The 15612-nt window shown below is 45.7% G+C and overlaps 1 protein-coding gene across 1 annotated transcript in view; it reads left to right on the forward strand.

Annotated features, from left to right (window-relative positions):
* The first annotated feature begins 844 nt into the window (after positions 1-844).
* LOC119162266 (uncharacterized) overlaps positions 845-15612 on the forward strand; it is a 245562-nt gene continuing 230794 nt past the window's right edge. The window contains exon 1 of the mRNA XM_075878950.1: positions 845-1868. Coding sequence (XP_075735065.1) covers positions 1066-1868 — 803 coding nt within the window. The 5' untranslated portion in view covers positions 845-1065. The remainder of the gene's footprint in view (positions 1869-15612) is intronic.

Genomic DNA, 15612 nt, shown 5'->3' on the forward strand with positions numbered 1-15612 from the left:
TTTTATGTAGGATTTGCCACCACGCTTACCTATATGCAGTAGCTGACTGCACCCAGTCGCCGTAGATTTCCCGAACACTTTGAAATGAAGTTGTGGCCCGAATGGTACGCAGCTGTCGGCGACCGCAGTTCTTTGTATGTGCACAAAGTAAAACATCAAGAAACAGCCGGATTTAGAGATTGCAAACTGCCGAAGCACGCCACTCAAAATTTTTCGCGTGAGGTTGTTTGCCTCTTCTGATGCAAGATAACTTATAAGAAAAGGGAGAAAAACAAGGATCGCGCAAGAAAAGCGCCATTTATTTCACAGATGGCCAGTCGTATCGTGAATAAAGCTGCAACGTTTACTTGACGAGTGCATTCAGGAGTCCGAGTCTTTAGATATTTACTCATGCTCTCATCAGGCAACAAAGAACTAAACGAAATCAATAAAAAACTAAAGTAACTTGCTTTCCTCAGGTGTGTCGCGGGAAAAATGTGCGTTATTTGATCTAGCACGTGAAAAGAACGATGCGTCAAATCATTATTTCCCCGTGCTTAGCAGGCGTCGGAGGTCGAGGCTACCGAGCTGCACGTACGCTCCATGTTGTGCGCTACAATTACGCTAGCGTCCAATTAGTGTCCTGACCCGCTTACATAACAGGCTTCGCGCACGGCACTGTGCACGCCCCTGCATTGTTCTACGTCCGCGCGACGCGTCACCGCGCCGGTTTAGGCTGTTCTCGGCAGGCAACCTCGAATCGCGTCTTTTCCTCGGTGATCGCCGAGGGGCAGCACTGTGATCGCGGCAGCGCACGCGTAACCGGAGGCGTTTCTTCCCTTAGCGCTCGGGAAAGACGTCCGAGAAGCGGTGGGAGAGGCGCCCTCGATACTAAATACTCGGGCGCGCGTTCTCCGCCGCCGACTCGCGGCGTCATCATCCTTCAGGACAGCGCCGCTGAGTGTGGACAAAGAGGAGCAGCCAGCGCCGACCGCTCCACAAGTGGACCGGCTGTCTTTGTCTCCTGACAGCTTTCTTTTTGCCCGCTCAGCTGAGCGCCGCGCTAGTCGGCCGACGGCGCACGAAATGTGCGATGCGGCACCGACAGATGGCGCTGAATCAAAGCGCCTCGAGCTGAAACCAGTTTGCATGGCGCCTAGGCGCGGCGGCGGTACCGTTTTCAAAGCCACAGATGCCACCGCACGTGCAGGAGGGTCCGTGGCGGTGGACTCGGCGGCCCGCTCCACCATGAGCAAGACGTTCCACCGGCGATCGACGGCCGCCTGCGGCCTGGTGGTGCTCATGCTGCTGCTGTGCTCTGTCGGTCTTCTCATTGCTTTCCTTAAGGGACACCAGCAGCAGACGCGAGACGCTCACATGCGCCAGGGGGCGACGCCACGACGCGGGGTAAACAACGACGGCGGCAACTTTCCAAGTCGCCGAACGACCCAGCCACCGTCGACTACGACGACGCCCAGGCCACCGCTGCAGACAACCACTGTAGAGCCACCCAAGCCGAAGCTGGACTTCAGGCTACCCGCGCACGTAGTGCCGCTCGCGTATGATCTGATGCTCGAGCCTCATCTGAGCAGGGACACGTTCGACGGCGAAGTGTGGATCATGGTAAACGCGACGCGACCTGTGAACCGTTTCGTCGTTCATGTCTTCCGGCTGACTGTCGATGAGACCGAGGTGCTGTTTGAGGACGGCAGCCCACTGAGCACGGGGCCACCGTTCGAAGACGACCTAAATGAGTTCTTCGTGGTACCTGTCGCCGACAAGCCTGGTCCCGCGGGTCTCTACCGCCTGCATTTCAAGTTCAGGGGCTCGTTGGTTGGTGGCATCGTAGGTTTCTACAAGAGCAGCTACAAGATCGACAACGAGATCAGGTGAGTGACAATATGTGCAATCGTATGTGATCGACAGGAAGCTGGCAGTTCAACGGCCAGCTCTCTGTTGCCCGCGCACGTGTGAACGACCGCTCAAGTCTCACGCTTGCTGTCATTTACCGCTGATCTTCTGCATTGTTTCATGATCGTGGGATCAAAGCTGTGAAAGTGATCTTGAAGGTTCTTACAAGAGTCGCACTATAAAACGCAGTACGGATGAAGTTCGTGATTTGTTTGGCTCCGTAAAGAATAATGTCGTTGTTTTCGAGCGTGAATGTGAACTCTTTTGGGGAAATGAAGCCCGAGGAAAACAAAGCGATCAAAAAAAAAAGATAAGACACAAATCGGTCAGCAAGTCGAACAAAATTTCATTCCGGAGCCCTAAGGCTGAGGTTCCCCTCGCTCACCCTCATTGAACTTCACGAGGTAAGAGCGTTCGTCAGTGCACCGCTAAAGCATTTATCTTGTTTCGAGTATGGTTGCCTCAAAATAGCCTGTAAAAATTCCTACGTAAATAAAAACGGAAACTCCAACAGCATCAGCGTCATCTTCTGACGCCGCTTTACCTACCGCGGAATCAGCCGAGACTATGACCTCTTACCGTTTAACTTACCTGTGGTACCTTTTTTTCTCTTTCTCTTTAATTTTTTATTATATCTCTGTTTCAACATACTTATTTTTCAGCCTCTAGTTTTCTTAGTGTTATCTGCTCTTACCGGTCTGGAAGCGTTCATTTGAGGAAGTTGCACGGCCTTCGGATGCTCGCTGCGTACGAGTTGACTAGCGAACGAGTTTAGCTATGTAGGCGAAACAACCAAAGCATTTATTCTGAGCCAACATTTTCAGTGCCCCGTATTAGGCAGCAGCGCACAAAGCATATTAGCTATGCGATGCTCGTTTATCGTTTTTCCCTCTCTTATGAAACATGAAGCGCAGGAATAACTACGGCCTTAATTCATCAACGACGTCAGCAATAACTGCCGCTTAATCTATCAACCACCAAGCGCAACTCGAAAGATAATGCAGGATGTGATAATGGAGGAAGTGATGTGATAATGAGGGTGCACACCATTAACAACATATGCGTTACTCGACCTGTGCTATATTTCGCATTTTGCGTGCAGGCGCTGAGCTTGCCCACTTGTGAAAACGCAGTCTCGAAAAACTTCCTACAATACCGCACGAAGCTGCTCAACTTTTGTATAACAGCAGTTTTCGCAACTAAACTCTGAGAAAAAGAAGACTGGTTATAGAACGTATAGCATGGTGCACGTGAAACGCTTGTCAAGGCAATTGTAGCTTGTGTAGTTGTGTAGCTTGGCAATTGTAGTTTGTGAAATAGCTCAACTTTGTGCTCATCTTTCACTCATTCTTCATACGAAGGTAATATCCGTGATGATTCGCTGCTATGTCAATTAGTATTCCCCTTTTCCTTTGTTATACTCTAAATGGCGTGTGGAGATAATGAGTAAGTTGATTTCCATTTTTACAAAAACCGAAGTCTCGATTTAGCAGCCAATTCTGTCATTCGGCGAATAGGAGAACTATTACTGTTCATAAAATTCTTTGTCGCTATTCCTGTAATACCGCTTTTTGCTACTTTCACCCTTTCAAAGATATAAGTGTTCCGAATACATACGTGCACTTACTGCCTTATGTGCATTTCTTTCTGCGTGAGGGGAGCTTAAAATGTCTTCAAGATTTCCGATTATACCTAAACCCTGATATGACTAACTTGACTGATAGATATGCAGGGTTTAACGTGCCAAAACCACCATGTTATGAGAGACGTTGTAGTGGAGGGCTCCAGATGACTAACTTCAGTATAACAAAATCCTTGATATAGCGATGTATTTCTCGTTTGAAAACTACATATTCATGCAACACTATTTAAAGGGGAGCATATTCGATCTCCAGCCACTTATAGTCCCAACTTTCTGAAGTTAGAAATTTAAAAACTGTAAACTGACACCATGTTCCGGGACCCGTTCGGTTCTTTTTTCAGGGGTGACTATTCGGCCGGCTTCGAAGCTAGCGACTTTTTTTGGCGGAGAGAGGCACACCATCATGTTAATCATATGAAAGGAACAGATGGTGCCATTTTCATGCATGAAAGATCAAAAAGGGTCAAACCGGCGGCATTGGAATGTTGTTTAAATAATATCTACTTTGAAGGTGAAATTGAAACTGTAGCAGCACATCATTGCTTCGAAAACGACGGTATTATTGATTCCGGTGCTGGATTTTCAGGGTTGGTCTTCCTAGGCACCCATATCTATCAATAAATCATGTTAAACACAAAATCAGAAGAATCGCGCGAAAATTATCTGAGAAAAAAATTTGCATTTATTGAAGATTGCGGCTAACGAAAAATCACAGATTTGCGTAAAGGCGAAGCAATGAATGCAATAGCAACGAATCGGAAGGTCACGCGCAGAATGGCAATCAGATCAAAACGCGGGGCTGATCAAAATCAGCCCCGCGTTTTCCACGCACAAAAAACGCACGAAACGTTCTCACAGGTACAGATTAACGCGAATAAGCGTCTCAGTTGTTACGCTGTGTCTGAAAAGCGCGCCTTTTTCGTAAATGGAGGCTGTGCAACGATTGCAGTGACCTTTCTGGGCCCGGTAATTACAACAGAATCATTCTGGTGAAAGCCCAAGGCCAGCCGATACGCACGATTGTCTGCACCGCTAGACAATCGTGGGCGTTAGCGTCCACCCAGCTTCCTCTCCACAGGGCAAAGTACGCGTGGGAGATAAGAGCGCGCGCGACCGCATTGCGACGATGTAGTGACGCGCGCTCATTGCAACATCTTGCTGGTAATGCTGAAAACACGACAGTTCCCCCCGAGATACCCGTAACCAGTGGTAAGTAGTAGATATAAGTAGCTTGCCGTTTGAGCGTTGCAGGAGGTGTTCCTTCGTGGCTCAGTGGTTAACGCCTCGTGCTCACACTGCAGAGATCCCAGGTTCGATTCCGCCCGCTGGGGTCTTTTTCACAAATATTTTTCTTTCTTGCGTTTTCATATATATAGATACGTATATATATGCGGAGAGTGACGGCGACGCCGACGTCATATACATGTATATGGAAACGCAAGAAAGAAAAATAATTCAGAAAACAACTCCGGCACGCTAAATCGAACATGGCACGACGTCACTCACCATATATATATATATATATATATATATATATATATATATATATATATATATATATATACACGCAAGAAGGAAAAATAATTCAGAAAAATACTTCAGCGCGGAGTATCGAACGTGGGACCTTGAAGTGTGAGTGCTACGTGTTAACCAAAGGAGGTGTTCCTTCGTGGCTCAGGGGTTTTAATGCGAGGCGTAACCGAAGGAGAGGATTCTTCGTGGCTCAGTGGTTAATGCCTCGCACTCACACTACAGAAATCCCACGTTCGATTCCGTGCTATGGAGACGTTTTGTGAATTATTTTTCTTTTTTGCGCAGTCATTTATATAGGCACGTATACGGTGAGTGACGGCGACGTTGATGCCGCCGCGGCGGCGAAATCCAGCCGAGAGTGTTCGTATACTTGCTATCGCAACAAAAGCAGTGGAGGAGATTGTCCCTTCAGCAAGTGCAGATAAAGAAAGTCGACACTTACGGCGTATGAGTGGTGTAGTGGCCTCCCCGTCGTTAATACCTAGATTGCCAAGCAGTGTGCAGATCGCATCGTAGCTTTAATGATTCACCATGGTTCGATAAGCTTTGTGTTCTCAATATATTAATCTCAGGGCGAGCAAGTCCCTTATTAACGCAGGTAGTTATGAAAGAAAAAACTTTGTTTTCTACTTCTATAAATGCTTAGAATGAGTGTAGGAGTCAAAGTTCAGTGCGAAAATATAATAAAGACGAGACTAATGGTCAGAAAAGAAGTCAGTCACACATTTCGCATCAGTTCCTGTCTCAGTCTCAAGGTTGCAGTGCATGTCCGGCCTTAGGAACATGGAACTAGATTTTACACGTGTCCTTGAGAATGTCGTCAGCTTAAGGTCGATTGATTGATATAACTTTACTCATTCAAACAACTTTATTGATTTAAATAACTTGAATAGGCTTAAGATTAATGTTGAATGTAAAATATTCGTATTATCGGGAATGCGCAGTTATCACAATCACCCTCGCATAATCAGACTCTAGTTTATCTTAGTTAGAACCACGCGCGTGCATGGCGATTGCCCATTCTATGTTCAAAATCATTTGTCACTTTTTTCTCTCCCTTTTGGGGCAGTCCTCGAGTTATAGCCAGTATTGCAGTATACTTCTGAACCTCTTAGTGTACACTACAGTTTGTCGTTTCTCTATTCAGTAACTTCAGCGTCATTGCGCTTACTTCATGCAGAGCTTGTTGAGAAACAAGTTGTTTATAAATACAGTACGTGCTTATAAAAAGGGGGTGCGCAACTTCTTGTGCTATTTTGTTCATATGGGGCGTTCTTGACTTCGAAAGCCATCGGGAAAAGAATTTTATTTCAAATTCTCCAAGCGGGAATACGCTGAACAAGTGCAAAATGAACTTCATTGTCGCATTTAAGACGGCTCTGTTTTGTGGTATGTACACTTGTAAAGTTTGGAAGCGCGCATGCAATGGCCCGCTTTCTACTTGACTCTTTTAATGCTCAAAATATTACCTTTTTGGCAATTATTGGGCTTGTGGAGGTGCACAATCATTTGACTTGTGTACAGGAACCAAGAAGTAATTGCGGAATTGCGAGCTTTTTGAGAAACACTGCCGAAAAAGTGGATGTATAAAGCCATATACTTATTCGACATATGACTCAGGTGTGCCTATGGAGAAAATGTTAAGCGTCTGTTTCATATGGTGAAAGTATTGGGTTTTATTAAATGCTGAAATTTCCAGAAACTCACCAAAATTTCCTAATCGGTAGAGTCGCCCCATCTTCCCGGTGTTCTGCCTACAGATGGTTTCATCTGTAAAAATCTTTCTACAATAGCTTTCTACCGTGCTATTTTTATTGGGCACGCCATTTTGATCGCATAGGATTTACACACATTTGCCTAAGTTCGGAGAAATTCAGAGGTGTTTTTGAGGAGTCATGCTGCGTCTAAGCAAACACAACTGAGCGATAAAACGAAGTCGCGCAATTGGCTATACCACGTCAATAATATCCACGATTGGGTTGTCCGACATTGAGTACATGGGTACGGTGCTCAACTCTCATGCCTATAACGTCAGAACGTTGCGCGCAGAACAGCGCGAGCGACATCTGCAGTCGCACACACGCCACATCTGAGCATGCGTGGCGCCAGTGATGTGCCTGCCTTGCAGTTTCCATCCTTCTTTATCTCCGTGGCCGCAATGACTTGGCCGTCGAAGCGCGGTCAACGTTATAGAACCGAAAGAAAACAAACAAAAACAGCAATTGCCCAAATAGGCGACTTCTACACTATAAACTTATTCTCGCTCCGTGATATCATATCACAGCGACAATGATTTTACTTCGTCTTTTTTTCTTGCTTTTTTGTTTCTTCGCTTGATTATTCAGTGCCCTTTCGATGGTCAGAGTGGTTGTTGCATCCGTGGTGATGAACAGGGATCAGTATTGCAAGGCAGGCACATCATTAGCGCTGCGCATGCTCATATGTGGCGCATTTGCGACTGCAGATGTCGCCCGTGCTGTTCCACGCGTGACGCTCCATCGTTATAGACATGAAAGTTGAGCACTGTACATATTCAACGCAAACAATTTCACTCGTTCTTTGATGCTGTGTAGGTTCATCGTAACTTGATGGGATAGGCCCAAGCTTTCAAAGAAAAGAAAAAACGTAATGGGAATTAATATGCCTAGAACAATTTTGATAGGCGCAGGATGGTAAACTATTATTGCAACGTTCACGTGGATGCTCCTGAAAAAAAGGGGGTTTCGTAAAAAGTGTGTGCAGCAAAGCAGTGCCTCACTAGCACTTCTGAAAATTTAGTGGATACTGCAGCGCTTCTCATGCACTTAACTGGGTGATTACACGGCATTAGCAGGAAATCACTTTGAACACGCTGCTGTTTCTCTCCAAACGGCTACGTAGGAATCGCGCTTCAGATGTAAGCCTCGAAGACATGCTACCAGGCGATCTCACTGCCGTTCACAGCGCTGACATTGCGGGAATAGGACTACACGCCGCTGTTACATAAAGCCATTCTGCGACAAACTTTACGGTAATCCATAGTTGGTACTTCTTTCTGAAAGCTCTTCCCATACGACCTGCTCATTAGTCGGTCAATTCGCTGAGGCAAATGACGGCTGCCAACCTTTCCTACAACTTGCACTGTGGACTTAACGGGATGGGCAAGTCGCAGGCTCTAAATTACTTCAAATGCAATGTTCCTGAACTACGGTCATGCTGTTAAGGAAATTTGAGATAATCGGTGCCCGACAGAGACGAGCATAGAACATCTGATCGCTGAATCGGCCACCTGCAGTTATGATAGGCGGCGTGTACACGATGCTGTGACTCTTCCGGAAAGGAAATGTCTGCGACAGAGACATATGTCCGTCGAAGAACGGGCAAACGCTCTCCTAGTGCAAATGCATTCCAACCTCCAACTTCCTTTTCTCACGAGCTGCACTAGAACGATACTAGCGATTGACACGACCATAGCGCGTGTACATTGACCGCGGCCACGGAACTGCTCCGGAATGCATGTGTCTTGTATACTGATCTCGCTACCCGGAACACGGGTTGACAACGGCAGCACGAGAGTATTGGCTCTGCCAATGCAAGTCTGCGGACGGTTTTCCGGAAGGTTCTCTGCGCTGAGCGAACGTGCGCGTGAGTGCGGGTCTTGTCAGCGGCTGCATCTTTCCGCGTGTGGCCGCACCGACGCCAGGCCGCGCGTCAGGGCCGTTGACTCGGCCGACCACCGTACCCTCCCCACTACGCTCTTTCTCATCTGCACTCACCGCCTCAAAACAGGTCTCCGACCGCCACGGTCGGGAACCAGACCCCTCCTCTCGCTCTCTTCCTCCCTTTGTTTTTATTTTCCTACTATAGCGGCCCTGTGGCCGGCATCAGAAGCCGACACTGTGCACGAGTACTGTGCCCATGGTTTCGACCCGCTTGGGGTACAGTGCAGAATATGCTAATGCCTTGTGACGAGCGCTGCCAGGGAAGACGTGCCTGATGTTTGAAGGGACACTAAAGGCATAAACAGGTTTTCTGTTATTAGTTAATTCATCATCATCATAAGCAGCAGCAGCAGCCTGACTACGTCCACTGCAGGACAAAGGCCAGTCCCATCTTCCACCAGTCAACTCGATCCTGCGCTTGCTGCTGCCAATTTATATCCACAGACTTCCTAATCCCATCTGCCCACTTAACTTTTCGTCTCCCCCTGACGCGCTGTGAAAGTGAATGACCCTTTCACAATTCCCATATTACCACACTCGCTGCGAGAAGGTGCCTTGAAAGCGAGAAACGCACAGGACGAAAACGTGGCGGGTGACGCCACTTTGAAATTCCTGCACCAAGCCCCATGACGTCATAAATGCTTACGGAGTCTATGAAGGGCTGCGTAGTTCCTAATCGGTAAAAATGAAGCACATTGTCTGCTGATGGGGCCAGAAACTTGACACAAGACGTTTCGTGAAATTTCGTCCAGCCAATGTGCGACAATTAGGCTTTCAATTCGCGATGGTGTGATATTTAAATGGTACTTTCACCTTGATTTAATCCACTAATGATGGACTTATGTTGGTAAGATTAACGACATTAGAGCTGTCCCTTTAGAAAATTTTGCTGTCAACCACACAAATAGGCTTGTTGCATGGGCAGTCGGAGTTTTTTTATCACGTCCCGTTATGTTCTGCTTGCCGAAAACGACACACGAGCGTTTTTTCATTTCGCCCCCATCGGTGTGCGTCCGCCGCGTGCAAGAAATAATCTCGCCAACTAACATTACTTTTATGGCGGTATTTTATTTATTTATTTATTGCTATGGGAGTTGATTGATTGATATGTGGGGCTTAACGTCCCAAAACCACCATATGAATATGAGAGACGCCGTAGCGGAGGGCTCCGGAAATTTCGACCACCTGGGGTTCTTTAACGAGCACCCAAATCCGAGCACACGGGCATACAACATTTCCGCCTCCATGGAAATTGCAGCCGCCACAGCCGGGATTTGATCCCGTGACCTGCGGGTGAGCAGCCTAGTACCTTAGCCACTAGACCACCGCGGCGGGGATGCTTCAACGATGTGGACTCACGGCTAAATGAATGCGCTGACGTCGGTAATGATGTTAATGAACAAGAACCACGTCATACTAGCAGTAATAAGGTTGTCCGTATGGACTGAGTAAAATAATATACTCGTCGTAGTATGTGAAGTGCGCGTAACGAAAAAAAAAGCTTATGTGAACGAGTGGACTTCCCAACAACGCAAAGATCGTGAACAAGCCTAGGAAGGATATTAATATTGTTTTTGCTGAATATGCTTTCCCAATTCCTGGTGTGTTTTCCCCTTGTTAATAATATAAAAAATTATTGAAGTGGGTGAAGGAGGGTATAGAAGGGAAAACGCACGCCACGTACTGCTGCAGCACGCCGCGGCCAGCAGCTTTGTTACAGTGCGCACAACGCGGACAAAAAAGTGAACTGGGCGGACAGCTCGAGGCCATCACATCATTTTCAGCAGGGTTACGCCACCGAAGCTCATTGAAAATCGCAGGAAACTCGTATAAGTGAGGCACGATTTTGGCCGCCTGCCCGCCGAGCACGCGCACGCAGTAGAACGCGGGAGATACGCGCACATTCACGCACACGCCAGCAATGCGTGTCGCTATACTACTGTGCCCAGGGGCAAAATGGCAACCGTCATGTCTGTCCTACGTGCCATCGAAAGAGGAAGTGTATAAAGTGGGCGGTGAAAAAGCTCCGAAAGCGTCGCACAAAGCGAGCAGTTAGTACAAAAAGGAGACGGGCTAAGTCAAACGAAAGTGAGCTGAACAAAGGCGAGAGAGTCGCGCACAAAGGGAAGGCCGGCGAAGAGAAGAACCGGGTCATTCACACGAAAAAGCGAAACCGCGAGCGCTGCTGCTGCTTCCTACCGTGGGCGGTGCGTATCGGGCACAAAGTCGAGAGCGTTGTGTGTGCCCAGCCTGCTTCAGACGCGCGCGCTGTCGCCTTTGGTAGCCATGCGTCATCGAGATACGGGTCGTCGCGCTAACATCGGCGAATCAGGAGTCGTATCGAGCCAGTACACACTGTATGTACGTCAATTCTTACGCCGCGAGGCTTATTCTGCAAGCGCCTGCAGTTGCATCACTATCAAGGAATGCAACTTATCCAAATACGCCTTTCAACCACGCCTGGAAATAAATTTGCACGCATTTACCTGTCATGGGTTTTTGCTCCATGGCACGGAATGGCACCTAATTTTATAATTTTCCCTCGGCGCACTGTGAAGGTTGTGGTGGAGCGGTAACGGTACCCCGATGCTGACCCGAAAATTTCGGGTACGATCCTGGCCGCGGCAGTCGCATTCAGATGGAGGTGAAATGCTGGAGACCCTTGCTGCGCGTTCTCGTGAACGTTATGCGACGCCAGATGGTCAAAATTTCCGAAGCCCTTCACTATGCGGCGTCCCTCGTGCCTATATTGTGATTTTGGGGCCGTAAAACCTCCAACAATAATTATTATTATCGGTGCAGTACAATAGGCCTGAAATATTTTGGACCGTTTTGTCCAGCCTGTTTGTCTAAAGAGCTTTACAGGTTACACCGATCAACATGGCCTTGACGTTGACGTCTTAATATCTATACCCGTATGCACGCGAAACTACAGCACTGTCTATTTGTTGATAAAAGCACGGGAAAGCACGCCGCCTGTTGAATACTATATGGTAATCCGAATTTCTCGTATAGCAAGATATCACTGGTAAATCGTCATTTTACGAAATCGCAAGTAACGCAAAGAGCGCATGCGAAACGATAAAGAACATCCGCATTGATTTTCTTATGGTGACGCTGACGTAAGCTAGGAGACGTTTATTTGTTCAACTAATTTCTGCGTGCGCCATGTTTAGGTTAAGGCGCCGTGCGGTAAGCATTACATATACGACGGGAGCAGGCGGTGAGCCCCTCCGCTTTAGCACGCGAACAGATTGATCACTTCGCCCTGCACTGAGCCCATGTGGCAGTGCTTTTTCAACAAGGCAGAGCTGTTGTATGCGCAAAAAGGATAGACGTTTTATGGTACACCATAAAACAACTGTGCACAGTTATTCAAAAATAAAGTACTATTCAGCCAAGTATGAAAACGAGCTACCTAAAAATGTTTATCGATGCAACGATTCCCTCTCTATCAAGCGAGGAATTCGTTCGGGCGTATATTGTCTTCCGCACGCTCAAGTCTTAAGAGCAAATAACTGTGAATTCTATCTTCGCCGCGTCAATTGTCGAATTCATAAAAGTTCTTTGATAGTGGGGGATGTATTTAGTTAGTGCCGCGTTTGATAACAAGAGGCCGAATTCGCCAAACCTCTATTTTCTTAAGCGCATTTTCTCATTCGTCAGCCGGCTTTCCTAGTGATACCTCCTGCATCGTGAGTGGCTGAAACAATTTCTTAAGAAAATTTTTAGCGAAAGCCTTTTATTTTTATGGTCAAAATTAAATTCCCCCTTCGGGAGAGTATTCTGTGATTGCGAGTACAAACCCCTTTCTATTTTGCTCTGTTTTTTTTTTTTGCCTTGTGGTACTGGTTTCTGGCACACTGCGCGAGGTATAAGTCTATCAATTTCTTGTGTAATGGCGGAATTCAAAGATCAAACAACCACTCTTTCATTATTACAGACTGGTTATGTTGTTCTCTGTCCTTAGGTTTTCTATTGTAACATAGCGACTAAGCGCATGATATGTCATTATGCCAGCTGCAAGTAACCGCATATTTCTCGTGCCCCGTAACCGTGCTGCATGTGATAAAAACAGTAAACATTAATTTGTGCGGTGTACTCGAGAAATCGGAATTTCTACTTGATATTTTGGGTGTTTGTAAACAAAACAAGCGGTCTTCAGGCATATATCTAACGATTATCACAGCATGATCAAGTTATTTGCATGATGCTCGCAAGTTGCCCGAAAGTGTGTATACTGTCAAAGGTCCAATATTCAGAATCGGCTGAGGACATTGTGATAAACTGGTTCATTGTGTGTCGTGATCTTTCTCACAGAAGTGTGTGTGTATACGTAATCTTTCACTGCAAGAGTGATGTAAGGTAAATTCGGATTTGAATCGTACATTGATTTAAGCTGTACTTGGAGAAAGGCATGCAGCCAAGTGAATATGCTCAGAGAGACCCTATATATATGATGAAAAAAAGTTAAATATTGAAAGTGATAGACGTTTGTCTACCACTTTATTACAGAATGCGAGCACTTTTTCTTAGCTTCACTTATTGAGGGCGGGTACTGAAAATTACTAAAAATACATTAATCCTAATGTACTTGCTTAAAACTAGCTAGAGCACAGCATTTAGCGAAACTAAAAACTACATTGTTTTCATTTTTGACTTCCGCAAGTACCAAGAAGGTTGGCGTGCATTCTTGCATTTGAATAAAATAGAGCAATGTCGTGAGTTACCTTTTGAGCACTACCTCATGTGACAACAAACTGCAGAACTTGTGGACATCATGACTGGCTGTCATCAGCTCTCACGAATACCTGTATATATAGAGTAGGAAAGCTTCAGCAAATACTGCTTTTCTGTGAAAAAAATTAATGAATGAATGAATGAATGAATTAACATTTTGGGGTCGTCTCAAGTCAGCAAAAATAGGCCACTCTATCCTGTTTATATTGAACAGTTTCCTGCAACAGCTGTCTCGACTGGTTCGCTCGGCCACCTTCAATGGCCTTCAGTGTGATGTATACCATGTACGTTTGGGTGTTAAGAAAAGCTTATGCTGTAAGTATTTAAAGCGAAAATAAGTTCGTATCCTTGAGGCACACCGAACCTCGTGGACCGCCGTTGAATTTCGTATTGCAAATGAGTTCTGCGGAAACCCGCAAGGTGGCGGAAGGGTCAAGAAAGGGAAAGAAGAATACCACTCATTTGTATGAAGACAACCACACAAATTCGTGGTTCTTTTCTTTCCCTTTCTAAACTTCACTTCATTTTAACACCTTAAAGACCCCGGTATTGGGATATTATATAACGGGCATGTGATAGCGCCTAACCTCCCAAAATATTTTTAAAAATGCCGAAAATTAACTGATGTCTTCACTGTTGCTTTATTAAAGTTCGACGACGTGATGTTTTTTACCAGAAGAAAAAACAGTTCATTTTTATTTACTTTCAGGTGTGTTATTTACTCAGAAGCTGTTTCTAAATTTTATGCACATGTAACGTTGTAAGGCACGTGAACAAAATAAATGTATCATAGGAATGCTCGAAACACCTGTTGCCTGCTCAAATAAGGTGTCTTTCATCGATAATGTTTATCTTCCCATCAATACAAAATATAATGATAAAGGTGTTGGGCCACGCGAAATTGACAGCGTATTCTTCCATTACCTGTTTGTGGCCCAATTATCTCGCGATGAGGAGAGTGTGTGTTATATATTTACTCCCTTTTGCAGAAGCACCCGGTAAACAAACTCAGAGATCATAAAAAAATATTGCATTCATGACATATATTTACGCCACATTGAAGCACTGTAGCAGCACTATAAAAAAATTCAACAAACAGTGGCCATAGTTGCTAATGACACGCACAGAACAAATGTTTGTGCAAAATGTTTATAAAAGTTAATATTCATTTTGTGGAGGTAAATAAAGATTTGTTTGAAGTTGTGACCCAGTATTACAAATATTGCTGTATGTTTCTCTACAGAACGCATACTTACGTCTGGTAACAGAAACCGTACCGGTGCGTAATGCATAGAAAAGCGAAGGATAATAAAATCCAGATCAAGGGAAGGCGCGCTATCAAACGCGCACTTGTGCTTCAGCCTATACTTCGCGTATGGAAAAAAAAAATTCAAATATTTTTGCTAGATTGTTTTTAACTTGCTTATTTTGTTCGACAATTTCATTATCCTCGCACTCATATCGACGCGATTGTGTATGTTAATATCGGAAGATGTGCGCGGTATTTTGTTTCTTCTTGGAATCAGCAATTATATGAACCTCAACTCCTATGTGATCCGCGCGCTGTTATTGAAACATAGCCCCAGAACACGAAGCATACGATGTGTGCCCTGTCATCTATATACTTATTACAAATAAATGTTTATAAGAGCCATGACTGAGCGGAACGGAAATCATTGTGGATTGTTTTTCTGCTGCTCCAAGGTAATGTGGTTAGAATGTGGGCCGTTTAAATGCAGATAGCATGATTGATTGATTGATTTGTGGGGTTTAACGTACCAAAACCACCATATGATTATGAGAGACGCTGTAGTGGAGGGCTCCGGAAATTTCGACCACCTGGGGTTCTTTAACGTGCACCCAAATCTGAGCACACGGGCCTACAACGTTTCCGCCTCCATCGGAAATGCAGCCGCCGCAGCCGGGATTTGAACCCGCGACCTGCGGGTCAGCAGCCGAGTACCTTAGCCACTAGACCACCGCGGCGGGGCAGATAGCATGATTATATTCCCATTACACTATACCAAACAGTGTTTCTTGGGATGGTGACATGATCATTCTTGGCATCTCTCATAATCATATGGTGGTTTCGGAATGTTAAGCCCC

The sequence above is a fragment of the Rhipicephalus microplus genome, chromosome X (genome assembly GCF_043290135.1).
Source record: "Rhipicephalus microplus isolate Deutch F79 chromosome X, USDA_Rmic, whole genome shotgun sequence".
NCBI classification, from domain to species: Eukaryota; Metazoa; Arthropoda; class Arachnida; order Ixodida; family Ixodidae; genus Rhipicephalus; species Rhipicephalus microplus.